Below are 27899 nucleotides of genomic sequence, written 5' to 3'. Positions count from 1 at the left end.
AAAGAGGAGGTGCCCTGTCGACTCCACAGACATTACAGGATTGTAGGGACCATCATGAACTGCTCCAGCACATACACTCGACAACTTAGATGCAGTGGACCAATTATTTGAAACACAAATTACCAAAACTCATCCAAGAAGAACTAAATAACCCAAATAATCCTTTTTGTATTAAAGTAATTGAATTCACAGTGAAAAAACAAAAATGAAAATTCCAGATACAGACAGTTCCTTTAGTGATTTTATGAATATTTAAAGATGAAATACAACCAACTCTATACAATCTCCTCCAGAAGACAGAAGAAAAAAAAACCCACTTCCCATCTGATGTTCTGAGGCCAGAATCATCCTGATAGCAAAATCAAGTAAATGACAGTAGAAAAATAAAACTGCATGGAAATATACCTCATAAGCCTAGATGCAAAAATACCCAGCAATATATTAGCAAATCGAACTAAACAACGTGTAGAAATGATAATGCATTGTGACCAAGTGGGATGTAAGATTCGATAAACGCTTGAAATTCAACCAGTACGATCTACCATGTTAACAGACAAAGAAGAAAAACTACATGATCATTTCAAATTATGCAGAAAAAAAGACAAAATTTAAGATCCATCCATGACAAAAGCTCTCAGCAAACTGGGACTAGAAGGGAGCTTCCTTAATGTACACCTAACATCACACTTGATGGCAAGAAAACTGAATACTTTCTCCCCAAAATCAGGATTAAGGAAAGGATGGCTTCTCTCACCACTCCTTTCAACATCATAGTAGACGTCCTAGTGCAAAAGAAGGCATAAAGACTTACAGGTTGGAAAGGAAGGAATAAACCATATCTATTTGTAGGTGTTATAATTGTTTATATAAAAAATCAACAAATTTACAAAACAAAACACCTAGGGCTAACAAATTCGGCAATGTCACAGGCTACAAGCTCAACACACAAAAAATCAATCACATTTTTATACCCTAACAACAGACACATGGAGACCAAAATTTACACCTCAGTGCCATTCATAATTGTTCCAAAGAAAATAAAATACACATACACTTAATAAAGCATGACAGGGTCCGTATGATGAAAATTACAATATGCTGATGAAAGAAATCAAAGAAGACATAATGTGTTCATGGACTGGAAGACTCAACAGAGTAAAAAGGTCAGCTCTCCCCCGATTGATCTATGTGTTTAATGCAATTCCAATAGAAATATCAACAAGATTTTTCTAGATAAAGAGAAGCATGTTCTAAAGTTTATATGGAAAGGCAAAGGACTAGATTAGCCAAAGCAGTCTTGAAAAAGAAGAGCACGGTTGGAGGATTTATGTTACCTGATTTAAGACTCACCGTAAAGGTGCTGTGACAAAGACAGTGTGGTACTGGCAAAAAGATAGACACGAATCAATGGGGAAAAACAGAGGGTCCAGAAATAGACCCACACAAATATGGTCAATTGATTTTTATAATGGATGCAAAGGTAATTCAACAGAGAAAGGGCTGTCTTTTCAACAAATGATGTTGAAACAATGGGGCATCCATATGCAAAAAGTGAACATTTATATGCACATCTATGTTGACCTATAAAAATTAACTCAAATGGATCATACATCTAAATGCAAAATGTAAAGCTATAAAACTTTTAGAAGGAAACATAGGAGAAAATGTTTTTGACTTTGGGTTAGAATATGAATTCATAGATCTAACACCCAAAGCACAAATTATAAAACAGAAAAATGGATAAATTAGACTTCATGAAAACCAAAACCTTTGCTTTGCAAAATGCACTGTTAAGAGAATGAAAAGACAAGCTACAGACTAAAAGAAAATGTTCGTGAGGCACTTATCTGACAAAGCACTTGTATCTAGACGGTATAAAGAGCTCTCAGACAAACCAGTTAATAAAGGCAAAAGATTTGAACTGACATTTCACCAATGAACTGTAGATGGCAGTGTAGAACACAGAAAGATGCTCAACATCGTCAGTCACGAGGGACGTGCAAACTAAAACCACAGTGTGATACTGCTGTGCACTTATTAGTACAGCACAAAAGGAAAAAGAGAAGAAAGGAAGAAAAACCAAACACGTGACAGCATCAAGTGCTGGTGAGGACGCAGAGCAACTGGAACGCCCCTCCGCTGCTGGCGGGAGAGTGTGTGGTATATAGGCACTCCAGAAAATGGCATTTTAAATCGGTTTCTTTTAAAGTTCAACATTCTTTTACCATATGATTCAGCTATCTATTCCTAGACATTTACCCTGGAGAAATGAAAACCTGTTTCATAGAAGAATCCATACCTGACTCTTTATAGTAGCTTTTTATCCGTAATCACCAAAAACTGGAAACAACTTCGTATCTCTCAGCAGGCGAATGGACGTCCATGGATGGAATACCACTCAGCAATTAAAAGGAAAAAACTACTGATACATATGACAACTTGGGTGGCTCCAAAGACATCCTGCTGGCTGAAGACACCAGTCTCAAAAGGTAAATTTATATGACCTTCTGCAAAAGACACAACTTTAGAGATGGGGAAATGGAAAGGAGTTTGGGGTAGAGGAGGGGTTTGACTACAAAAGGGAAGCCCAAAGGAAGTTTTTGGGGTGCTGGAGCTGTGCTGTGTCCTCATCAAGGTGCCATTATAAGAAAAACATAGACTTTACGGTGTGCAAGTAAGTTAATTCATTAACCATATTAAAATGAAAAGGAAAGAGTGTTAAGTTTCACAAGTTTAAGAAACACTGTTGGGACTTCCCTGGTTGCACAGTGGTTAAGAATCCGCCTGCCGGTGCAGGGGACACAGGTTCGAGCCCTGGTCTGGGAAGATCTCACATGCCTCGGAGCAACTAAGCCCGTGAGCCACAACTGCTGAGCCTGCACTCTAGAGCCTGCGAGCCACAACTACTGAAGCCCGTGTGCCACAGCTACTGAATCCCGTGTGCCTAGAGCCTGTGCTCTGCAACAAGAGAAGCCACCGCAATGAGAAGCCCACACACCACAACGAAGACCCAACGCAGCCAAAGAAAAATAAATAAAATAAATAAATTTGTTAAAAAAAAAGAAATACTGCCAATATTGGCACTAACTGTTCAGCCTCCATTTCCAAATCCTTATTCTGGATTCTGCTTTTAATTCATTAGTTTAAGTTCTGTGTTCAGATTCTGGATTCCAAGTTCTGTGCCTAGAATCTTGATTCCAAATTCTAAACCTTAATTCTGATTTGGGTCACCAGCCTGCTATGGGCACCCCCCCCCCCCCGCCACACACACACCGGTCTTTTTGGTTGTCTGAGGCCAGCTCTCCAGTACAAAGACCAGCGAACCTACTCAAGGGCGGCACCAAGCCCAGTGCCCATTTTTATGAGACCCCCAGTAAGAATGGTTTTTATATTTTAGATGGTCACATAAGAATCCACACAATAGGCTCAATTTCCCTCTTGGCCCTCAGAGTCCAGAATATTTACCATCTATCCCCGTAGGAGAATGGTTGCTGAGCACGGCTGCAGCGGACTCCTCAGCATGGGCTCCTGACACCAACAGCATGCCCTGAGGGCTGGGGGTCACACTGCTAGTCTTCGGCCCTTCTGTTAACCCTTGAGGTCAGCCTGGCTGGATTGAAGTCCCGGCCTCTATTCTCTTTCCTTGATTATCTGGTAGAAAGATGACACTGATTTTCTTCCCTTTACCAGTGACTTGGTGCTTTTGTCTTGATGACCAAGTAATGTCCCTTCTGCTGCAAAGTGCACTAATTCCGTTGATGGCTGCCTCAGGGCTGGTCACTCTGGGCCGTTTTTCCAGTGCTCGGTGAAGTCTTTCAATACATGTTTTCAAGTGACTTTTCTTCTTCCTGGAAGTCTTCTTTGTGCTATGGTTCTCGTCGGTGGCCTCGATTCCTTCCTCAGGGGCGTGTGTCCCTGGGTCTCTGCTCATTTTCTCTGCAGTTCCTTCCTCTTCAATCCTTTCCTCCTCTTCCTGCAACTCTTAGTTTAAAAAACATTCTTCATTTCTTTCATTTCTCTTAAGGCAATATCCGTTGTGATTTTTCACAGTTGTGTTGCTTCTGGTTTAGTCTTCTTTAAATTTTAAAAACATTTAAAACTCTTTCCTGAGTTTGGTCATCTGTTTTCAAATATTCACTTTCTCCAATCACTTTACTTCTAAGTTGTCCTAATTCTAAATTATGTTGTTCTTTCATGGTTTCTATCACTTTCTTTTTTTCTTTTTTTAAAAAAATAAATCTATTTATTTTTGGCTGCGTTGGGTCTTTGTTGCTGCACGTGGCTTTCTCTAGTTGCCGCGAGCAGGGGCTACTCTTTGTTGCGGTGCACGGGCTTCTCATTGCGGTGGCTTCTCTTGTTGTGGAGCACGGGCTCTAGGCATGTGGGCTTCAGTAGTTGTGGCTCATGGGTTCTAGAGTGCAGTGTCAGTAGTTGTGGCGCACGGGCTTAGTTGCTCCGAGGCATGTGGGATCTTCCCAGACCAGGGCTCGAACCTGTGTCCCCTGCATTGGCAGGCAGATTCTTAACTACTGCGCCACCAGGAAAGCCCTATAATTTTGTTTTCTTTAGCTCCTTTTGAATGTTACGTTATGGTCTTCTTCTGCTTTCTACTATGTCCTTCTGATGTGTTCGCTGAACTTAATGACACACAACTTTTCGTGTGGGTTAGAAATTATCCCATAAACCAGTTCCATGTTCACTTCAAGAATTAGAAAATGAACCACTTAAAGAATCCAGTTAATATTCACCAAAAATAATAAATCAACTTATCAACGCGTAAGCAACAAAATCGAAAACTACTAAAAATTGAAAGACATCTGTTTACATATTTCAACTACTTGTCTATTCTGCTTCTTTGGATTCCTACTCCCAACTTAATTATTTATTCTTCCAATACCTATAGATATTTCTGCTCAAGGGTATGAAACCAACCATTTGACTACTTAAATAACTGATCTGACGTTTATTTTAAAAAACTAAATGAAATACGTGTTTGTGTAACACTTGCCCTTTGGCTTTGTGCCCTGTGGGTCTGTCCAAACATGGGTAAAGACCAAAGGCACCAGAAGGTTAAGTGGGGCAGTGGAGGGTCAAGGAGGGTCAGCAGAAAAGTCACTCGGGCGAGGAGAAGCAAATGGTAGAGGGGGAAACAAGTACTGATTTGGCTTTGTGGCTTCGACAGGGGCTGGCGCCGGCGGTGCAGTGCAGCCCTGGGGTGGACGAGGTTCCCCCGCCTGTGCCGGCCACAGTGACCTCGCCCGGCTCCTCTCTGCCCCACACCTTCCCGTGGGGCCCACGGTGTGGACAGCTAACCTCAGCTCGTCAGCTCTTTGCTCAAACGCCCACAGTGAAAGTAGGGACCTGCCCAGCGCCGCGTCCTGTCCTGCCCCCTCAGTGGTTTCCGTGGCACTTTTCATCCTTCTGACAGTTTCTCTGCAGGGCGTGTCATGCTGTGCACCCCGCCTGGGGCTCCGAGCAGAGGGTATGTCAGCAAATTAAAAGCCCATTTCTGACCCTCTGCGAAATTGGTGAGGATTCAGGTGTGGATCTGCGGGGTGCGGCCGGACCCCACTCGCGGGCCAGGTGGAGGTGCCTCCCAGGGACTTCAAAGGTCCGGGAGGACAGGGGCTGCAAACCGGTGAGTCAATCCGTTGTTTACTCCCTCAAAAATCAACTGGGTCCAGAGTTAAACTATTTATTTAATGAGCCAAAGTATGTGGCGAATTGGTTTTTGAAAGGATATTGCTTCCTGCTTCTTGAGACTGAAAAGAGGCCTTTGAACGAAATCGGTAACAGAGACTGAGTTCTGAAAATGGTTACCTGAGGTTAAATAAGTACAGAAAACAGCACATAATCCACAGGAGACAACTCAGCCTTTTCCTCGGGGTCCCGAGGAAGGTGCGCACTTCAGGTGATGCGATTCCAGCAGGGGACCCGGCCCCAGGGAGCGTGCTCCTGGGCCCCTCTGCAGCAGGCCAGCGACAAAGTGAGCTTCCCCTCCATTCCGGTGTTCCAGGGTCCAGGGTCTCTTGGGAGTCGGTCTCCCTCCGTGTGAGGAGCTGAGGTCGGGAACCAAGCGCGTGAGAAGCGGTGCCCCTCACCCCGTGGTGGTCGCTGGTCCAGAAAACGCCCCATGAAGACTCCGTGGCTGACAAAGTCCCCTCTCGCCGGCAGGCAGAGCGGGCACAGTGCCTCCCAGTTACTCCAGGAGCCCCTGAGATGTGAGAGGACTCAGGACCCTGTGGAGCCTCTTCTCAGCGGCTCACGTGCAGGTTCGCCATGACCACGCAGACAGGCACCTGTGTCATGGGGCCACTCTCCCTCCGCAGGGTCTTGGGGAGGGTGCTTCCTGCCTCTTCCAGGTGCTGGGGGCTCCAGGCGTCCCTGGGCTCGTGGCCTCATCATGCCAACCTCTGCCTCGTGGGGTCCCGAGCGTGTGTAGCGTGTGTCTTCTTTTCCATCTCTCGTGATTGCGTTAGGGCCCATCCAGCTAACCCAGGATAAAATCCTCCCAACATCCGTAACTTAATCTCACCTTTTGCCATATAAGGTAACATTCAGAGGTCCCAGGGGTCTTGCATGGACTCTTTGGGGGGAAGGGCGCATTTTTCAGTTTCACAAAAATTTTCCCAAAATAACCTTTTCAAGTACACACTATCCAGTAAACTGTAAGCTTCCTGAAGGCAAGGATTTCCTTCCACTTTTGTTTTTCTGATACTACCTGGGTTTAGTCTGCCCTCTGGGGGTCGCATCCCTATTTATTTCAGCTGTTGATCATTACAAATGACAAAGGGCAGGAGGGTGGCTTCAGATTTCTCACTCCCTTTGTAGTTGGGAAACCAGTTAGTTAAGTTTCGAGTTTTGTTTGTACTTCGCCCTGATCTGCTCCATCATCTACACGAAGCACCTGGACTCAGCCAGGCTGGACCCCCACTCGGAGCCACACTTGTACCCCTGGGCAGAGGGAGTGACAGGTCTGCCCCGTCCAGCTCCTCCTCTCTGACTGAGCCTGGGGCCACGTGGGGGCCTCTCACTCCCCACTCTTCTGCTCGAAACACACGGCTCCACGCCCCCTCCCCTTCTTCCTCTGGGACCATGTCTTGTCTCTCCCGAGTGGAAAGGGAGTCTTCCTTTGGCACAGTCGCCGCTACACTTCTGCCTTACGGCCCATGTCCTACGAATATTCTTGACTGGTCCAGTCTATGCCACACACTTTTCATCTGCTACCTCAGCAGACCCCAGGATCGGGTGGGAATGCATTCAGCTGCAGCAATGGTCACTCTCACTAGTCTCTTCTCACTGAGCCAGGAATCTGGAGGTTCAGGGACTGGCACTGGTTTGGAGCCCAGGTTGGGCACCTCTGCGATGCCGGTTTCTTACCCCCTCATTGTCCCAGGATGGCTGCTGCAGCTCCAGCCATCACAACTGTGTCAAGGCAAGAAGAAGGGGGGCCTGGCATGTGTCACCTACACTTACCTCTTTTCCCAGAATATCAAAACTTTACCCCCAAATGCCACTGTAGCCTCATGCTTACTTCTTATCAGCCAGAAGTGGCCAACCGTAGCTGTAAGAGATGTAAGAGGTTCTCCACCCTCTCCATTGGAACTAGACAAGGTTGAAGAGGGCTGGGAACCACCCATCCCCTCGAGAGCCCTGTTATTTTTTTTCTACAGATGAGAAGACTCGGTTCGGAGAGCAGCTTGCCCTGGACACAAGAGCCAGGGAGCCTGCCCACGGCCCCTCAGAGTGATCACGGGTGGGCTGGCCCCCCTCACGACAGGCCCCGCATCCAGCTGCACTGTTCAACCTGAGTGCCTGGGTCTCAGTCCCACCTGCTGCCCTCCATGCTGCCCACCATAAAGCGGATGTAACCTATGACCCACAAAAGCATGGCAGTGCCTGGCCTCTTGCCGTGTGCTTGCCAACCTCTGCCAGGTGAGGGCTCCGAGTCCCACAGGAACCGGTGTAGCGGCAGCAGGCAGGGCGATATTGGGATCTACAGGGTCAGTGCAGGCGAGCTCTCGGGAAGCAGTTAGGGCGGCTGAAATAGGCTGGCGGGGAAGGACCAGGGTGGGGAGCAGGCCTCCGAGGCCTGGTTACCCTGGCCATAATCCGCCTGGTCCAAAGGGCCCCTGAGCCCTGCACTCACTAGAGCCTCAGAGGTGGGGAGAAGGCCGCAGGTGCCCAGACCTGACGGAGGTGGCCTCGTCCTCAGGAGGGCTGGGGACCCTGGGATCATGGCTGAGGTGTGCCCCTCATCCCTGTATCTCCCCCCGTCGGTGAGCAGTTGTGCGAGGGGCAGGGTGTGTGCACAGGGGCAGCTCCCACCTGGAAGGTGCTAGGTGCACCCAGCACCACCTGTGCTGCTTCTCCGGGGTAGGTGCCTGAGGGGCTGTCCAGATGGAGCCGGGGCCTGCCTGTGAGTGGCTGCGGCTCGCCCCATGCCGCTGCAGTGCAGAAAGTCAGGCCCGGTTGTCCTGCCTCCCTACTTTCAGAATGAGCGGGAAGTTTCCATTTTCCTGAGAAGTCTCAGCTTTCTAGGGTCAGCAATTGCAGGGAGAGCTGGCCTCTGCTTCCTCCTCCTGGCTGAAGCCCCACTGGGCACGGAGGCGGCTCACGAGCTCTGGGGATGGCCCAGGCCAGCAGGACGGGAGACCCTTCGGGCTACGGGCTCCGCAGGCAGGGCATGGAAACAGGAGTCTTCGCTGGACGCAGCCGGGAAGGATCCTGCCTCTTGGGAAGTGAGCTGCGTGGCCGAGTGTCCAGGACAGAGGTTTGGCTGCCAGCCAGCCAAAGCCACCTTGGGGACTCCAGCCGGGTGTCCTTACGTCAGGCCCGCCCCAGCTGGGTTTTACTTGCATCTTAACTGATAGCTCAGCTAGATACAAGTGTTTTCACTCGCAGGTGAACACAAACCCCGTCCTCTGTGTTCAGATGAGCTAGTCACGACGGTAGGATGTTTACATGAGCCCCCACCCCCTCTCGCCCCTGTTTGCCTTCCAACAGCCGCAGGAAGGTCCTCACACTCCGTCTCATGTCACACTTTGGATAGAGGTTAGTCGGCAAAATGATGCATTGACAAGTCACACATGTCGGTACTGATCTTGTGTAGAAAAGCAGCCGGGAAAAGGCTCTTTCGTTCAACATTTATGAACGAATAAGCATCAGAACCAGCGAGCAGCTGTCCTTGATCAGATGCTTCTCACTTGGTCCAGGGTGGAGCACCGGCTTCTGGGCAGTGCCTCGCGTGGGACCAGGGTGGGTTCCTGCCATCCGGCCGGGGAATGGTCGTCCGAGTTGGAGCTCGATTGTCGGAGGTTTGTGAGGATGTGTGAGTGTCAGGGTGTGTGAGTGTGAACGGGGACGCGTGTGAGTTCAGCGGTGTCTGGAGCCGTGGTTGTGTGGGTTCAGGCTCCCAGAGGCTCCCTGCCTCCCGTTTGGAGGGCCTGGTGCAGAAGCAACCCAGGGCTGGGCTCGGGTCTGACACTGATTCTCAGTCCGGTCGCACCCAGCTGGTTGATGTCTCCTCGTGGGTGAAGTGACCATGCTGGCGTTCACCCCAGGGTGGAGAGGTGGTGACACGAGAGCTCACGCAGTTCCCGGAGCGCGTGGCCAGCGCCACAGCCGCTCTGGTTCGGGGGCCTGGACAGCTCTGCTCTCCGGGGAAGGTGGGAGATCGCCCCTTCTCCTCCCGCCCCCGCCCCCTCCCAGCCGAGGCCAGTCAAAGAGTAAGGGAAGTCCAAGATGCTCCAGGCCGCCAGCCCCTGGAGGACCCCTCTGGCTGCCCAGTCCACGGGACCGGCGTGGTCCTGTCCTTGGGTCTCCATCTCTGTCACCAGCCTTCACCCTGGATGGACTGCCCGACTCTGGCTCAAGGCTGAGGGGCCTGGAAGCCTCCCTGGAATGTTCTAGAAAGCTGTAGAGGACTTGAGACTGGGTGCCCGGCCTGAAGTGACCTGCAGCAGGAGGAAGCAGCGATGTTTGGCGTGTGGGCTGTGCCCTTGCTGACAAGCCGTTTTTCTCGGGGGCCGGGGTGGGGGGAGGACAGCGACAGAAGCCTTTTGTTTGCTTCCGTTTACTTCTGAGAGCGGGATATTTGCTTAGTTTCTAGCCTCCTGGCTGCACCAGCTCCACTCAGGGGGCACCTGGTTGGTGACCACATGCCAGGCCTCGGGTGTGCCCGAGTCCCTCCACGGTCTTGTAGGAAGTGAGATGATGGCAATATGTGGCCTGGAACTGTGGGCAGTCACTTGGCAATCCGGACTCAAAATATCGCTGAGTGTTTGCCGGCCTCCGTAAATGGCAAAGCCCCACGGGCCTGGTGCAGCAGGCTTGAAGCCCCGCCCCGCTCAGGAGAGACTCAGGCACCCTGATGCCCCCCCCACCCCAGCCCCTGCGCATACCCCGTACCTCTCCCCTACACCCCCGTCTTCGCCCCTGCCCTACACCCTCTGCCATACTTCCCTTGTCTACACCACTGCCCCTCACCCCTGAGTGTCTATACCTGCCCTTCACCCCTGGCCCTACAAGCCCACCTACACCCCCCTATGCCACCACCCAGGCTGTGACATGCCAGGGGATGTTGCCACAGGCCAGTCAAATCTGGGGTGAGAGGCAGTAGGGGCACCCTCTGGGGTGACCCGGGAGGGAGGGGGCACCCCCAGGGCTCGCGCTGGCTGGGGCAGATCCAGACTGTAAGGGAAGTCTTCCCTAAAGGTGCTCCACAAAGGGCCCAGTAAGCCGGACACGCCGTGAACCCCTCGGTCAGCTGATGAGTCTCAAGGCCAGACCCCAGATTTCATTACCTAGAAACTGAGGATGGGGGCAGAGCAGGACCCGCTGCCGCTGAGTCACCTGACCGTGGCGGGAGAGCACTGCGAGCCCACGTGAGGAGCCCTCGCGCAGAACCTGGGGCGCCCGCAGCCCAGGACGCAGGCGAATCTTGGGGTGGGTAGGGTCCCCAGGTGGGGCAGGTGCCCAGGTGATGCGAGGTCTCCAAGTGCGTCGAGTTCCCAGGTAAGCCCTGGGGCGGGCACCGACTTCCCCTAACGCTTCCTCCCGGCAGCTTCGTCCACTTGCTCACACCCCACACCCCGCAGAGGTCCTTGGCCCCGCCCCTCCCCGCCCCCTCGGCCTCGATCCGCCCCCTGGCCCCGCCCCCGGTCCCACCCTGGATCCTGGCCCCGCGCCTCGGCCGTCGGCAGCCGCAGCGCGCAGGCGCGGACAGGTGTGCGCCGTTTGAAAGAACGGCGCCGGCGGGGCGGCTGCTTCGGTGTGAAGAGAAGATCCGGGGGAAGACCGGGCTGGCGCCTCACCGCGGCCTGGGTGCGCGGCGGGCGGCGGGCGGCGGCCGCGTGGGCGGCGCTGGCCGGGGGCGCGAGCTTCCCGCCGAGGTGTCGGCGGACCGGTCGGGCCAGAGGTGCCGAAACGCGACCGCGGTTCCCGAACGGTCGCAGGCCTGGGGGGGGCGGGGGTGAGGGGTGGGCTGCGGGGCAGGCCGGGAGCGGGTGGGGAGCCCGGAGCAGCGGGGGTGTGCGGGGCAGGCCTGGGGGGCCCGAAGTGGGGGAGGGTGGGGGAGGGGCAGGGGTTCCGCGCTGAGTCCCCGGAGAGGTGGGGCCGAGCTCGCCCTCGCGGACCGCCCGCGGGGAGCTCTTCCGAGCCGGGTTTGCTGAGCCCTTGCGCCAGTGCTTTTCGCCTTGACCGATGAGGCCACCTGGGCTTGCTTTCCCCGTTAACAAGGTGCGTTCGGCGGATTTTCTGAAAAAGCCTGGAGCGCCTTCGTGTCTGGAGGAGGAGCGCGCCTCCTTTAGTAGGACGCCAGGGTGTCCCGGCCCCTGCTCCTCCTGTGCTGAGCACCTGTGGGCCCATGTCCTGCGGGATGCGGCTCGCTAGTCTTCTGTTTTCCTGTTCTTGTCTAGTTTTGTCGTCCACGTAATGCCCAACTCATGAAATAGTAGGTAAATTGCCCCTTCTTCTGTTTTCCAGAAGAGAGTGTGTGAAATTGGTGCCGATTCTTCTTTGTTTGATGGAGTTCTCCAGTGACCTTATGGGCCTGGAAATTTCTGTATTTGAAGCTTTTAAATGACAAATTCAGTTTCTCGAGTCATTATAGAACTGTTTGTATCGTCACCTTCATCTTAGGTGAGTTATAGTTGTCTGGGGTTTTGCGAAACTGGTTCATTTCATCTAAGTTGTTAAATTTATGTGTGTAGAGTTTGTGGTATTTCCTTATTAGCCTATTAATGTCTCTGGGGTCTGTAGTGATACCCTTCTTCCGGTCCATGTTAGTGGTCATCTCTGTCTTCTCTTTCTTGGTCTTTCTGGAGGCTTATGGATTTCATTAATCTTTTCAATGAGCCAACTTTTTTCTCCATTGGTTTTCTGGTTTCAAATTTCATTGATTCTGTATAATTTTCTTCTTTCTGCTGCTTTGCATTTATTTTGCTCTTCTTTTTCTTGATTCTTGAATGAAAGTTTAGATTTCTGATTTGAGACCTTTTTTAATATAATATAAACATTTTAGTGCTATAAGTTTCCCTCTAAGCACAACTTTAGCTGAATCCACAAGTTTTGTTATGTTGTATTTTCATTTTCATCTAGTTCACTGTGTTTGTGTATTTCCCTTGAGTTCCTCTTTGACCTATGGATTGTTCAGAAGTGTGTTCTTTTCATTTTTGTGTGATTGGAGGTTTTCCTAGTTTGTTTGGTATTTTTTTCTTTTTGTTATTGATTCTGGTGTGATTCCATTATGGTCAGAAAACATACTCTGTATGATCTTAATTGTTTTAAATTTGAAGTTTGTTTTATGGCCCAAGATCTGGTCTATAATGTTCCAAGTGCACTTGGAAAGAATGTGTACTCTGTCATTGACTGGAGTGTTAATATAAATGTCAATTTGATCTCGTTGACTTGTGACGTTGTTCAGTTCTTTTGTATCCTTGCTGATTTTCTGTCTAGTGATTCTCTTAATTACCAGAAGAGGGGTATTGAGACCCCTGACTCTAATTGTGGATGTATCTATTTCTCTTTTCACTTAAAGATCCTAAATATGTATGCACCAAAGCTGTGCTATTTGGTGCATACATATTTACAATTTTTATGTCTTCTTGTTGGGGTGACCCTTGTAGCATATGTAGTATTATTCCTCCTTATCCCTGATAATTTTCTACAGTGAGATATCCACTTTATCTGATATTAGTGTAGCCACTCCAGCTTTCTTTGGTTTGGTGTTTGCAGGGTATGTCTTTACCCATCTATGTGCTATTTCACCTTTAAACCTACCTATATCATAATATTTGAAATGAGTTTCTTGTAGACAGTGTATACTGTATATCATTTTTAATCTACAGTGCCAATCCCTATCTTTTATAGTGTATTTAGACCATTTACATTTACTGCGTTAATACAGCAGAGCTTAAGTGAGCCATTTATTTTGTTTCTGTTCCCTTTGTTTTTTCTTCTTTTGTTTCCAATTTCCTGCCTCCCTGCGGTTTGCTTGAGTATTTTTAGTGTTCCGTTTGATTTGCCGATTGTATTTCTGAGCATATCTCTTTGTATAGCTTTGTTAGTGGTTGCTCTACAGATTACAGTACACAGTATGTGACTTAGCACAGTCTACTTGTGTGAACGGTTTATCACGTCAGGTGAATATAGAAACTTTACCACCATTTAGGTTTCATTATCTTCCCACTTTATAATTTAGTTGTCTAGACATTTCCCCGGCATACCTGAGAACCACAGTAGTGATATGACGTTTTCTTTTTATAGTCAGCCAACAGTTTAAATAGCTTAGGAGGAAACACTGACCCGCATGTTTACCTGTTTCATTATTCTTTCTTCATTCCTGATGTCCCAGGTTTCCTTCTTTTATCTTTCCTTAATGTTTGAAGATCTTTCTTTAGCAGTTATCTTAGGGAGGTGTGCTGGTGACAGATTCTCTTAGTGTTTCTTCATTTGAGAATATCTATATTTCACCTTTAGTCCTGAAGGCTGTTTTTGGTGGATATAGATTTCTGAGTTTAAAGTTCTCTTCTTTCAGCAATGGAAAAATGTGAGAGCACTTCCTTTGTTTCAGCACCATGGTTTCTGAGGAGTAACTCCCTGCCATGGGAGTTGTTTCTCCTTCTGGGTAATGCCTCTCTCTCTGGTTGCTCTCAAGATTCTTTCCTTGTCTTTAGTGTTCAGAAGTTTGATTCTGATGTGTCAGTTTTTGCCTTTATTCTGTTTGGGGTTTTCTCAACTTCTTGAATGTGTAGGTTTATGTGTTTTGCCAAATTTGGGAAGTTTTCAGCCATTATTTCTTTAACTTAAAATTTTTTATTTTTAGCCATACTGTTTTTCTTTTCTTCTTGAAACTCTGATTGGATCTCCACTGGGACCCCAATGACATGAATGTTAGATTGCTTTTTCTTCTTCCACAGGCCCCTGAGGCTCTGTTCATTTTTTTAAAGTCTGTTTTCTTTCTGGTGGTCAGATAGGACAATTTTGTTCAGTTTATCTTTGCATTTTCTCTCTTTGAATTTTTTCCTCTGTCATCTCCATTCTGTTATTGAGCTGCTCCCATGGTTTTTTGTTTGTTTCTTTCAGTTATTATATTTTTCATTTCGGAAATTTGTTTGTTTCTTCTTTACATCTTCTGTTTCTTTGCCAAGAACCGCTATTTTCTTCATTCATGTTCATAATTGCTCATTGAAGTATCTGTATATCAGTTGCTTTAAGATCCTTGTTAGATAATTCTAATTTCTGTCATCTCATTATTGGTATCTATTGATTGTTTTCTCTCATTCAGATTGAGATTTTCCTAGTTCTTGATCATTTTTGATTGGTCATTTTGATTGGGACTCTGCTTCCTATTTAAATCTTGTTACTCAGTACTGGCACTGCCTGGGTGCTGCCTTGTTGCTGAGGTGGTGGCCAGGCCCCTGTCACACACGTAGCATCTGCAGATGCCTCGTTACAGCCAGTCCAGGGCAGTAGTCACGTCCACTCACACTGTCCTGGTGCTGGCCACCGTGTGAGGCCAGGTATACGAGGTACATTTTTTTTTTTCTTGGCGTTGGGCTGGAGTGGGGCTGAGGTTGTCAGGAGTCTGTCCTGCAAGGCCACCCCTCCTGGTCCTTTGACCACGGACAGCAGGCTTACCCGTATCTTTTGGTAGGTGTCCATGGGTGTTTCTGGGTGGCCAGCTTCTCTTGCACTCAGATCGGGATGTACAGGAGACAGAACAAAACCAACCCTCAGTGCTCGACCATTTTCTTCAGGTCCCTAGACAGTCCCCACGCTTCAGAGTCGCCACGCTTCAGAGTCGCCACGCTTCAGAGTTGCTTCCCGTGTTCTTGTCCAGGGTTTTTAGGTCTAATAAATGGGGAGGAATAGGGTGAAATATGTCTCCTCTGTCTTGTCTGGAACTGGAAGCCCAAAAACCAGTTTCATATGTAATCAAGATGTGTTTTAGAACAAAAGTTCCTGGGAAGATACTGGTGTATCCAGACACAGTGTCTTTTTCATTACAGAAGCTTACTTTCGTAGTGATGTTTGTCTAACAGCTGCTTACTGGGTGTGCCACGTAGAGGTGTTCGGTGCACCTCGTGTGCAGCTGGCCCTCACCTGTAACAGCACGGGTGGTCAGGTCAGCTACCGAGTGGGTTTCAGATTGTGATCCCTGCACAGAGGCCCACAGGCAATGGGGCTGAGCAGTCAGGTGTGGAAGTGGGAACCCCCTGAGGAGGGTTTCCTGGTGAGAGGGTTTTGGAGGGAGAATAAATTATTGCAGTAATTTATTTTCAATAAAATAATAAAGTTAAAATCTCTTAATTTTCTATTCTTAGCTGAACTTCGGTCATTATCTATTCCTGGAACTTACCAAGAAAAGATTACTCACCTAGGAAATTCTTTGATGAATTTAACAGGTCTAAAATCTCTAGATCTCTCACGAAACTCCTTGGTTAGTCTAGAGGTAAGTTTTAGGTTTGTTTCTAGAAAGAAAATGTATTGCTGTCAAGAGCAGTGGGTAGTACATTTATGGTAAATAAGGCAGTCTGTTTCATGACTCTGCTTCTAGTACTTGTAAGCCATACACTTCACGGTGATTGTAAGTCTTGTGCTGATTTTCTTGTGTTCGCTGTGAGCTGGATTTCTTATGCATCACATTATGTCTTCGAACTACTTTAACGAGAAGTCATAGCTCTCTGATGAAGATGGTTGTATCTGTAAGGGAAATAAGATCAGGCCCGAAAGACGAATGTGTGCGCGCCAGTCACCCTTCGTCCTTTATCAGCTGGCGTTCTCGTCATCCACACAGCAGGCGTCGGCCGTCCTCTCCCCGCGGTCGGCACGCGCGGCCGTCTCCCCGTGGGGGCGCAGGACTCCCAGCTGAGCAGTACCTTCCCCCCTTGCTCTCCCGGTGATGCTGCGTGTGCGTTTCGAGCGCGTCTGTGAGGTGGGGGGCTGGTTCGTGTTAATGGCTGTCTTGCCGTGTTTGTCCTGGCAGGGCATGGAGTACCTGGCGGCGCTGGAGCGTCTCAGCGTCTACCACAGCCGCATCTCCTCGCTGGCGGAGGTCTTCCGGCTCCACTGCTTAACGGAGCTCGCGGAAGTGGACTTCCGGCTGCACCCTGTGGTGGAGAGCAAGGCTGACTACCGCCTCTTCGTGGTGCGCATGCTCCCGCGGCTGCGGCCGCTGGGTGGGCCGGCCGCACTCCGGGCCTCGCTTGGTGCTGCCCGATGGGTGTCTCGTGTTCTTGGGGTGATGGCGCTGTTGACCCTTCTGGAAAGGGAAGCTGATTTCGTCCTCTCACAGGAGAGCTGCCTGGAGGGTGGCAGGGAGCCCCTTCCTTGCGGCCACAGATGGCTGCTGGGCCACGGGCACAGGCATGGGCTGGCTCTGCTTTCTGGCTGTTCCTGGTGCCCTGTTTCCTGGCATGGTCTCCTGGGCATCATCTCAGGCTCAGCTGGACACCTGGGTTCAACCTGGTTTTACGTCCACCTGGGAGGACACGGGCGAGAAGTTCATCGTGCCACGCCCTCCCCAGGTGACAGGCACGAGAGTGTGAGGTCCTGTTGGCAGACGCAGTCACCACCTTGGCTCAGTGGCCCGTAGCCTTAAAAGAACCGGATCTCTCAGGCCCACAGGCCGAGCGACCAGGGTGCCCGCCAGCCGTGCCCAGTCAGGAGGGTTGTGCTTGGGGAAGCCACAGCGCCTTCCCACCCACTGTCCCGGCTCTCAGGAGCCACTTTGCTGTGAGCAGTGTGGTCAGGGCACTGCTAATGCCCGCCCCCATGTCGTGCTTCCCGGGGAGAGAGCTGGAGCGTGAGCCCGAGGGCATGCTGGCCGTGGAAACCCTGGGGAAGGAGGGGCTTTGAGTCTCAGACCTGGGTCCTCCTGTGTGAAGTGCTGATTAGTGGTGCAGCGGTGTCTGATTGGAGGAGGGTGGTCCTTCTGTGCCCCCAGTGATCATGGCGTGTTCTCCGTCCTGAGGGCCCTTGACTGCCTGGGGAGGCTGGGGGGCTTTCGGGGCGTCTCCACCTCCCAGGCACTGAGCTACCCAAACCAAAATGAGACCCACATCATGGCAGCATCTGTCAGGTAAATGCTGGGCTCCATGGTGGGCAGACCATGGCTCTTGTCCTTTCGGGGTCTACCAGGGCCTGTAGACACCCCACCGGCGGCACCTTCAGCCGCACACAGCTTGTCTCGTGAACACCCCAGCTGCGCGCGTGCGTTGGCTTACCTCCTGGACCCCGGTCCTGGCGGGCCGTGAGCTCTGGGGAGCCTGGCCGCACCCTTAGGCTGTGCCTGCCTGGGCCTAGGGGCACTGACCCTCAGAGGCATGCTGTTTAGTTTCAAACCTACTTAGAATTTCAACATTTAATGTTAATTTTTAGATATTTGGGAGGATTAAGTGCTTGTGTTCTAACTTTTATTTGACTATTATGTGTCCTGTGAACAATTGAATTTGACTCTTTTTCAGAAGCGTGACAATCCTTATGGAAAGTTTTTGCAGTCTTCAGTCTTAAATCATTTGTTTCCGTTTGTGATGAAAGTTGTAAATTCAGTCTTGGACTGCTCGTATAGCGAAGGGGTTGTGAGAGCCTTCCCACACGTGAAAGGTGCTTTCAGACGTGAGGCGGGAGCATAACTGGGGCCAGTCAGTGCGGGAGTGGGGGACGCTCGGAGGCCCTCTCTCCCAGCAGGGTGCCGCCAGAGTGATCTGGGGCGCCCTGGGCCGGGGTCTGGGAGAGTGCCGCAGTGAGGAGAACATGCGGTCTGGGGGGCAAGGTGGGTTTGCATCTGATTTTAGTCATACTGAGTTTGAATTTAGAGTGGAACCGTCCAGAGAAGGATGCTCAGAGTAAGGGACGTGGAACTGACGCGGAAGCGAAGTTCAGGCTGGGCAAGTAGAGTCACGTGTTGTCGGCACGACGGCAGCGTCCAGGCCCGGAGACGGGAGGCCCCAGGCTGGCGTGTGGTGGATGGCGTCCCTGAGAGGACAGAGGGGCTGCTGTGCGGTGGCCACACCTGTGGAGGTGGGTACTGGGCACCTCCTCGTTCCCTCGTTGCTCCCTGAGCTGGTGCACCTCCCGGGGTGCCTTGGGCTCAGTGCTCCCTAGGAGCTCTGCGGCAGCCATCCCGAGGGCCGAGCTCCGGCGTTCGGGAGGGGAGCCCCCCTCGGGTGCTTCTGAGGAGGTGCAGTTGTGGACGAGTGGGGTCTTCTTGGGCCCAGGGCACACGCGGGGGCAGTTTAAACTTGGCTCTGTCTCCTGTTCTGGTCCCAAGGATCTGAGGATGTAAACCCTGGGCGCCAACACATGGCCAGGGCGTCTTCTCTCCAGTGTGTTCAGGCTTCTCGCCCGTGGACACTTGCTAGGGTTGTCAGTGTGGTTGGGAACCTCGCCCAGCACCCAGGATGTGCGTTAAGAGGAGATGAGAAGGACGAGCCTGCGGGAGAACTTGCGTGTGTGTTTCCTTTCTTGCCTCCGGGGCATCTGAGGTGCAAGCCTGGTGCGAGCTGCCGGCCCTCTGGGAATCAGTGCTCAGCATTGCTGGGAAACCAGATGTAGCCCCCGGAGCACAGCCTTGTTTTCCGGGTCTGCCCAGTGATCTGGGGGATGCCGTGGTGGGGTCAGCCCTAAGGGGAGGGAAGGTCCCCAGAACAAGGGATGGCAGTCCTGGTCACACGCCATGTGTGGCTGGCTGGGCGAGGGGGCACCTTTAGTCCTGAGGGGAGGCCGGCAGGCACACCGCGGGGTTTGGTTTTGGGCCCTGCCACCTGCCTCGTGGCCTGCTAGTTCCTCTGCGGCATCTCCTCCCTACATGACCGCCCTGTGAGGGAGAGTGAGCGGAGAGCATCCCGGCTGCATTTGGCTTCGGAGGAATCGCTGGACTCAAAGCAGAGCTTCCCAGCCGTTTTCAGAGTCGAAAGGTATGAACAGGAGTGGTATTAACTAAAGTGCTGATTACCACCTAGAGGACAGACATCCAGGGGAGCGTGGGGAGAAACGCTGGATACCAGCTGGGGATCAAGGAGACTGTGGGACAGCCTCTCTTCCTGTCGTCCACATTTTCTATATGGCATTTTTAAAAATATTTAAAATGGTTATTAAAGTGATGGATGTAAAATATGTGGCACAAAAGACCTGCGGTGAGAAGCAGCAGCCCTTTCTCTCTACTCCTGGCCCGCTCCTCAGAGGCAGCCTCTTTCCCTTCTGTAATTGTTTCTGCTTCCAGGTTCTGTTTCAGTTACTTTCTGATCTCTAAACAACGCAGATCTTGGCTATTTCTGGATGTGAGCACTTTGAGCAGATCTGACAGCTGCCGGAGCCTCCCCTCCCCACCCTGGTGGTGTTAGTGCTTGGCTCTGCTCCTTCCCGCGTTCTCTTTCAGTGCTCTGTGACCAGGGCTCCCGCTCTGCTTTGGCTGGGCTGTGGGAGCCTGTGCCCGGCTTCTCACCACCTCCCAGCTCCTGCCGTCTGCATCTTTATGTCTAACTTTAGATTGTCGGGGTGGGTAGTGTTTAAATGTGCTCTGAAGGCATACAGTCTTCATGTGTGTGGTTGATTCTAAAGGGTAGAAGTCAGTCAGTGGTGTTTACCTTGCTTGTGATGTACGAGGATTATATACTCCTTCTTGTACACCATTTTGATTTGTTTGAGGCTTTTAATAGTTTTCTTTCTCTTGCACTGTATGCCTTAGCTCATCTGTAAATTTCTCTAATGTAGAGGTCAGCCGACTTTATTTGTAAAGGGCTGGGGAGAATATTTTCAGCTCTGTGGACCATATGATCTGTGCTTCAGTTTCTAAACCCTGCCTTTGTAGTATGAAAGCAGCTATAGGTGATACATAAACTAATGATTGTGTTCCAATAAAACTTTATTTACAAACACAGGCAGTGGGTCAGATTTGACCTGTGGGCCATACTTTGCCAACTTCTGTTCTAAGATCAGTTTCAAATCTCTAGAATCTCCTCTTCCCTCAGATGCCTCCCTTGGAGCTCCCCTCCCCTCACTTCCCTATTTCAAATCAGACTACTTGCTGCGTAGACAGCTGCACGTGGTACCCTGCGGAATGGTCTGTGTATTGTGTACCCCAGATTCGTATGCTGAAATCCTAACCCCAGCATGATGGGTTTAGGAGATAGGGCCCATGAGAGGTGATTAGGTCCTGAAGGTGGAGCCCTCATGAATGGAATTGGTGTTCTCTTATGAAAGAGACCCCACAGAGCTTTCTAGCCCCGTCCACAGTTGCATGAGTTTTGTGAGTCACGTGGTGTCAGTCCTCTGACTTTGGCCTCCTTTAATATTGAGTTGCCAGTTCTGGGTCTTTTTCCTTTCCGTATAAATTTTAGAATTAGTTTGTCAATATCCACAAACTACCTTGCTGGGATTTTGATTGGGATTGCATTGAATTACAGATTGAGTTGGGAAGAAACTGACATCTTGACACTATTGGGTCTTATCCATGAACATGGAATATATCTCCATTTATTCAGTTCTTCTTTGATTTCATTTATCAGAGGTTGGTGATTTTCCTGATATAGATGTTGTACATATTTTGTTAGATTTATACCTTAGCATGTTGTTCTTTTGAGGCTAGTTTAGGTTTTTTAATTTCAAATTCCAGTTGTTCATTGCAGGTATTTGACTTGTGTACAGCTGATGGTAACAAAGTACCACGAACAGGGTGGCTTAAAATAACAGAAACTTACTGTCTCACAGTTCTTAGGCTACAAGTCTGAAATCAAGGTGTTGGCAGGGTTGCTTCCTTCTGGAGGCTCTGGGAGAGAATCCATTCTATGACTCCAGCTCCGGGTACTTTGCTGGCAATCGTCGGTGTTCCTTGGCTTGTAGATGCCTCCCTCCAATCCGTTTCTTCCTATGGCTGTCTTCTCTCTGTGACTTTTCACAGAACTCCACGTTGTGCTTGCCTGTCCTGTGTCCAAATTTCCCCTTTTTATGAGGACACCAGTCGTATTGGTTAGGGCTCCCCATAATTTCCTCATTTTAACTCGATTACCTCTGTAAAGACCCTATTTCCAAATAAGGTCGCATTCTGAAGTATGAGGTGTTGGGACTTTGGCATCTCTTTTTTAGGGGACACAATGTGACCCATACATCTTGAATTTTACAATCTTGCTATAGTCACTTATTAGTTCCTGGAGTTTTTGTTTGTTTTTTGGTCGATTCTTTGAGATTTTCTACATAGATGGTTGGTATGTCATCTGTGAACAAAGATAGTTTTATATCTTCCTTCCCAATCTGTATACCTTTTATTTCCTTTTCTTGTCTTATTGTGTTAGCTTGGACTTCCGGTACAATGTTAAAAAGCAGTGGGTAGAGGGGACATCCTTGCCTTGTTCCTGATCTCAGCAGGATAGCAGCTGGTTTCTCACCACCAGCTGTGCTGTTAGCTGTGGGCTTTCATAGGTGTTCTTTATCAGGTCGAGGAGGTTCCCTTTGATTCCTAGTTTACTGACCACTTTTATCATGAATGGGTATTGGATTTTGTCAAATGCTTTTTCTGCATCTACTGATATGGTCATATGACTTTTCTTCTTGAGCCCGTTGATGTGATGGATTACACTGATTTTTTTCAAGTATTGAACCAGCTGTGCATACCTGGAGTGAATCCCACTTGGCTGTGGTGTAGACTCAATTTGCTGATACTTTGTTGGGGATTTTTGCATCCGTGTTCATGGGAGATAACTGGTCTATAGTTTCCTTGTATTGTCTTTGCTGGTTCTGGTATTAAGATAATGCTGTCCTCATAGAATGAGTTAGGGTGTATTCCCTCTGTTTCTGCTTCTGTCTTATGGAAAAGATTGTAGAGAATTGGTATAATTTCTTCCTTAAATTCACCAATGAACCCATCTGGACCTGGTGTTTAGGAGGCTATCAATTATTGATTCAAGTCTGTAATAAATACCAGTCTGTTCAGATTATCCATTTTTCCTGGTGTCGGTTTTGGTAGATTGTGTCTTTCCAGGAACCATTCCATTTCATCTAGGTTATCACATTTGTGGGCGTAGAGTGTCATAGTGTTCCTCTGTTATCTTCTTGTTGTCCATGGAACAGTTCCTGCTGTGCTCCTTCTTTTAATTCTGATATTAGTAATTTGCGTCATTTTTTCCTTAGGTAACCTGGTGGCATAGAGGTTTTTCCATTTTGTTGATCTTTTTAAAGAACTAGCTTTTGGATTGGTTGATTTTTATTTTTTATTTTTTCCCATTTTCAGTTTCATTGATTTTTGCCCTAACTTTATTATTTCTTTTCTTCCTCCTGCTTTGGATTTAATTTGTTATTTTCTTAGTTTCCTAAGCTAGAAGCTTAGATCATTGATTTGGGAGCTTACTTCGTTCTAATATATACATTCAGTGTTACAAATTTCCTTCTACGCATTGCTTTCACTGCATCCCACAAATTTTGATAAGATGTATTTTCTTTTTAATTTAGTTCAAAATATTTTTATTTTGAAATATTGTAGTTCAAAATACTTCTGAGATTTCTTTGACTTGTGTTATTTGGAAATACGTTGTTTAATCTCCAAGTTTTTTTGAGATTGCCCAGTTATCTTTCTGTTATTTATTTTATTACTAGTTTAATTCCACTGTGTCCTGAGAACAAATATCATAGGATTTATTTTCTTTTAAGTATGTAAAAGTGTGTTTTAGGGCCCAGAACGACTCTGTCTTGGTGAATGTTCCACGTGAGCTTGGGGGGAATGTGTATCCTGTTGTTTGGATGAGGTGGATGTCACTGCATCCAGGTGATGGGTGGTGCTGAGTTCAGCTGTGTCCTTAGTGACTTTCTGACTGCTGGACCTACCCCTTTCTGAAGGAGAGGTGTGGAAGTGGATCCATCCATTTCTCCTTGAGTTCTATCAGTTTTTGCACCGCATAGTCTGATGCTGTCTTATTAGGCGCAGACACGTCAGGGGCTGTTATGTCTTCTTGGAGAACCGGCCAGTTGTCCTCACGTCATGCCCCTCTTTATCCCAGATCACTCTCCCTGCTCCGAAGTCAGCTCTGTCTGAAAGTAGTGTAGCTACTTCTGCTTTCTTTTGATTGGTGTCAGCATGGTCTATTTTTCTCTATCCGTTTACTTTTAATCTATGTGTCTTTATATTTAAAGTGGGTTTCTTTAGGTAACATGTAGTTGGGCCTTTTATTTTGATCCCCGCTGACAATCTCTGCCTTTCACTTGGTACATTTAGACCATTGATGTTTAAAGTGGTTATTGATACAGTTGGATTAATAGCTGCATGTTCGCTGTTTCTACTTGTTGCCCTTCTTCTGATCGCTTCCTTCCTTTTGTGATTTTAAATGATCACTTTATGATTCCATTTTCTTTCCTTGGCATATCAGTTATGCTTTCACTTTTAGTGGCTGCTCTGGAGTGCACAGGACAGGCAGACCTCGCTTTTTGCGCTTTGCTTTATTGTGCTTTGCGGATATCGTGTTTTTACAGGCTGCGGGTTGTGGCAGCCCCGCGTCAGGCAAATCTCTTGGTGCTGTTCTTCCAGTGGTATTCGCTCACTTCATGTCTCTGTGTCGCATTTTGGTAATTCCTGCAATATTTCACGCTTCTTCATCTTTTTATATTGTGGTGATCTGTGATCGGTGATCTCTGATGCTGCTGGTATGACTTGCTGCAGGCTCAGATGATGGTGAGCATTTTTTAGCAATAAAACATTTTTAAATTAAGGTATGTACATTGTTTGTTAACATAGTGCTATTGCTCACTTAATAGACTACAGTACAGTGGAAACATAACTTTTAGATGCACTGGGAAACCAAGAAAATGGTGTGACTTGTTTTATTGCAATATTTGCTTTATTGTGGTGGTCTAGAGCTGAACCCTCAATATCTCCAGGGTCTGCCTATGTACATTGACAAGTACTCCAAGACCACTTTCAGACACTATACCACTTCACAGGTCGTGCGAGTACCTTATAATAACAAAATATTCCTAATTCCTCCCTCCTGTCCCTTGTATCATTGCTGTCATTCATTTCATTTATACCCAAACTATAACCCTGCGTGTAATACCTGAACATAACGTATTGAGTACATTGTTGCTATTATCTCAAACAAACTGTTGCCTGTTAGATTGTAAGAAAAATAGAAGTTTTTATTCTGCCTTCACTTATTCCTTCTCTGATTTGAGTTTCTGACCTGTGTCATTCTTTTTCTCTCTAAAGAACTTCTTTTAATGTTTCTTACCAGGCAGGTCTACTGGCAACAGATCCCCTCAGTTTTTGTTTATCTGAGAAAGTCTTTATTTCTCCTTCACTTTTTTTTTTTTTTTTTGGCAGTACGCGGGCCTCTCACCGCTGTGGCCTCTCCCGTTGCCGAGCACAGGCTCCGGACGTGCAGGCTCAGGAGCCATGGCTCACGGTCCCAGCTGCTCCGTGGCATGTGGGATCTTCCCGGACCGGGGCACGAACCCGCGTCCCCTGCATCGGCAGGCGGACTCTCAAGCACTGCGCCACCAGGGAAGCCCTCTCCTTCACTTTTGAAGGATAATTTTGCAGGATACAGAAGTCTAGGTTGGTAGTTTTTTTGTCTCCATACTGAGTCTTTCACTCTATTTTTGCTTGCATGGTTTTCCCCTCTGGCCTATTTCAAGATTTTTTCTTTGTCTTAGGTTTTCTCCAGTAGAATACATTCCTCGCTGTAATTTTTTTGGCATTTACTCTGCCACTGTTCTCTGAGCTTCCTGGTTCTGTGATTTGGTGTCTGACATTAATTGAAGGAAATTTTAAGTCATCTTCAAATATTTTTTTGGTTCCCCTCTCCTCCTTCTGGTATTCTCAGATGTGTATGTTACACCTTTTGTAGTTGTCCCACGATTCTTGGGTATTCTGTTCTGGTTTTTTTTCAGTCTTCTTTAATCTTCGCTTTTCAGTTCTGGAGGTTTCTATCGATGTATTCTCAAGTTGCGAGATCCTGTCCTCAGCCATGCCCAGTCTAGAGCTCATCAGAGGCGTTCTTTTCTGTTACAGTGTTTTTGACTCTAACGCTTCTGTTTGCTTCTTTCTTAGAATTTCCATCTCTCTGTTTACATTCCCATCCGTTCTTTAATGTTGTCTCTTTTTTCCATTCGATCTTTTAGCATTGTTACTCATAGTTGTTTTAAATGGGAGTCGGACTTCATCCGGCATTTCTGCCATATCTGAGTCTAGCTCTACTGCTTGCTCTTTTTCAATGTTGTTTTGGCTATCTGGAGTCCCTTGAGATTCCAGACGCATTTTAGGATGGGTTTTTCTGTTTCTGCAAAAAATGTCCTTGGGATTTTGATAGGATTGCACTGATTCTGTAGATTGCTTTGGGTAGTATTGACATTTTAACAGTGTTAAGTCTTCCAATCAGTGAACGTGGGGTGTGTTTCCATTTATTTATCTCGTCTTTAATTTCTTTCAGCAGTGCTTTGCAGTTTACCTGTCCTTGATTATCCGAAGACTAAGCTACCACAGAGTTTAGGTGATCTGGTGCAATGTCCTATTATCCAGAGGTGACAATGGATACCCAGAGAGGCTGCATGTGTCCACTGTCAGGTTTCTGTGGTCAGACCCCGAAGGAGAACCAAGTCCCCTTCTTTCTGCAGGGATCTGGAACACTTTCAGTATGAGAAAATAAGGAATATCATTCATTGATCTCTCAAAGTATGATAAGGTATCATAAAATCAATATTCATAGTATGTGATTGAGTTCTATTTTGAAGAGTGATTTCTTAAGCTGCCTTTGTTGGAAATGAGGTATGTACCTCTGTATGGAGGGACGTCCTATTCTAAAACCTCACATTTCAGTTGGTAGGGAAATGTTTTCACTTAATGTGAAAATAGAAAGTCGGAACACCACATCCTTGAACTTGCTTTTTTGTTGGTTTGTTTTTTGTTTTTTGGCCGCGCTACATGGCATGGGGGAATCTAGTTCCCTGACCAGGGATCGAACCCTCGCGCCTGCATTGGGAGCAGGGAGTCTTCACCACTGATCCCCAGGGGAGTCCTCCTTGAACTTTCTTGATCGCACGTATGGCACTGTGGACGTGCTAGGAGATCCTAGCACAGGGGAGCTTCTTGGGACTTCTGTCCTTGAATGAATCCTGGTGTGGCGACCAGCTGTCCTGGCTGAGCCGCTCCAGCTTCACTGTGGTAGAGACACCAGCTCCTCCTCCTCGGAGACCTTGTGGCCGTGCTCGCGGTATAGGCGTCTCCCTCCCGGGGTCTGTACGGCTGGAGTGCTCTGTGGGCTGCAGCACAGCACTGGGTTTGCTTTTCTTTGCAGACTGCATCACTCCGGAGCCAAGTGAGCTGCCCCCTCGGCCAAGAAGTGCTTGTCATGGACGTGGATGATGAGGCGGCCCTGAACCTCATTGCCGAGTGTGGGTGGGGCTTGAGCAGCCCTCCTGGGAGCACGAGTTCCAGCCAGCAGGAGCAAGAGGCCAGCTTCCAGCGCTCCAAGGTTGGCTGCTGCTCCAGGGAGAGGGCCAGCGCTTGCAGCCTTTCTGGGAGGTTGATGCCTTCTTAGAGAACTTACCTTTAAATGCAGAATCTGCATGAAATCTTGTGCACTTGTAAGTATCAGTAATTTGGATCATGGAATTACAAAAGGAGAAGTCAGTGTATTTGAGGTGGACGTAGTCATGTTGCAGGGCAGTTTATACAGGTCCCTCCTCAGATCAGTTACAGGGATAGGGAAGAAGTGAGATGTCTAAGCAGACAGGGAGGAAGCGTCCTGTGCTGGAGGGAGGGAGTCCCTGCCGGTCACGAGGGGACTCCCGGCTCCAGCTGCACGTTGGTGAGAACGTGCATGTGAACTTCATGCCCTTTGCTGGGGCTCTTCCGCCAGGACGTGTGTGTGAGCTTCAGCTCCATTGCTGCTGCTTCTGAGTTGTGGGTTCCTAAGAGCTTTCCATGAAGACGCGGCGGGCTGGGGCTTCCCTGCTGCAGGACCACCTCTGCCTTGGCGTCCCCGCCAGCTCCGGGGACTGTCAGTCTCTCTAACGCTGGCTCCCGTCCTGGGTGTATGGTGGTATCTCTTGTTGGTTTTAATTAGCATCTCCTGAAAACAAGTCACCACAGCCTCTCCATGGGCTCACGTCTTCTGTGGCGTTTCTGTTCCTGTCTGTTCCCCTCCCCTTTTCTTTTCTTGGTGTTGAGGCATAAGACTTCTTCATGGTGTTTGAACACAAGCCCTTTCTCAGGTATAGTACTGCAAGTTTCTGCCCACCCTGTGGCTTGCCTGTTGTTTTCTAAGCAGTGCTCCCGAGAGCAGTGTTTTTTCAGTGAAATCCCGTTCATCGTGTTTCCCTTCGTGGTCGTGCTTTTCGGTGTGCTGCCCCTGCTTGTGGAGGGTTCCTCCCACGGACCGGTCCATGTGCTAGGGGTCAGTGCTTAGGTCTGA

At 48.6% G+C, this 27899-nt stretch overlaps 1 protein-coding gene across 1 annotated transcript in view; it reads left to right on the top strand.

Annotated features, from left to right (window-relative positions):
* Positions 1-10818: 10818 nt before the first annotated feature.
* Positions 10819-27899, top strand: part of CEP72 (centrosomal protein 72) — a gene marked incomplete at both ends in the record, with an annotated part of 38126 nt that continues 21045 nt past the window's right edge. Inside the window, 9 exon segments of the mRNA XM_082835071.1 lie at positions 10819-10886; positions 11066-11325; positions 15828-15955; positions 16490-16682; positions 19313-19421; positions 26781-26802; positions 26806-26827; positions 26830-26957; positions 27756-27825. Of these exon segments, the coding sequence (XP_082691197.1) occupies positions 10819-10886; positions 11066-11325; positions 15828-15955; positions 16490-16682; positions 19313-19421; positions 26781-26802; positions 26806-26827; positions 26830-26957; positions 27756-27825 (1000 nt within the window).

The sequence above is a fragment of the Leucopleurus acutus genome, assembly GCF_964270905.1.
Source record: "Leucopleurus acutus genome assembly, chromosome: 3".
Lineage (NCBI taxonomy): Eukaryota > Metazoa > Chordata > Mammalia > Artiodactyla > Delphinidae > Leucopleurus > Leucopleurus acutus.
This window is presented reverse-complemented; position numbering and strand designations above follow the sequence as displayed.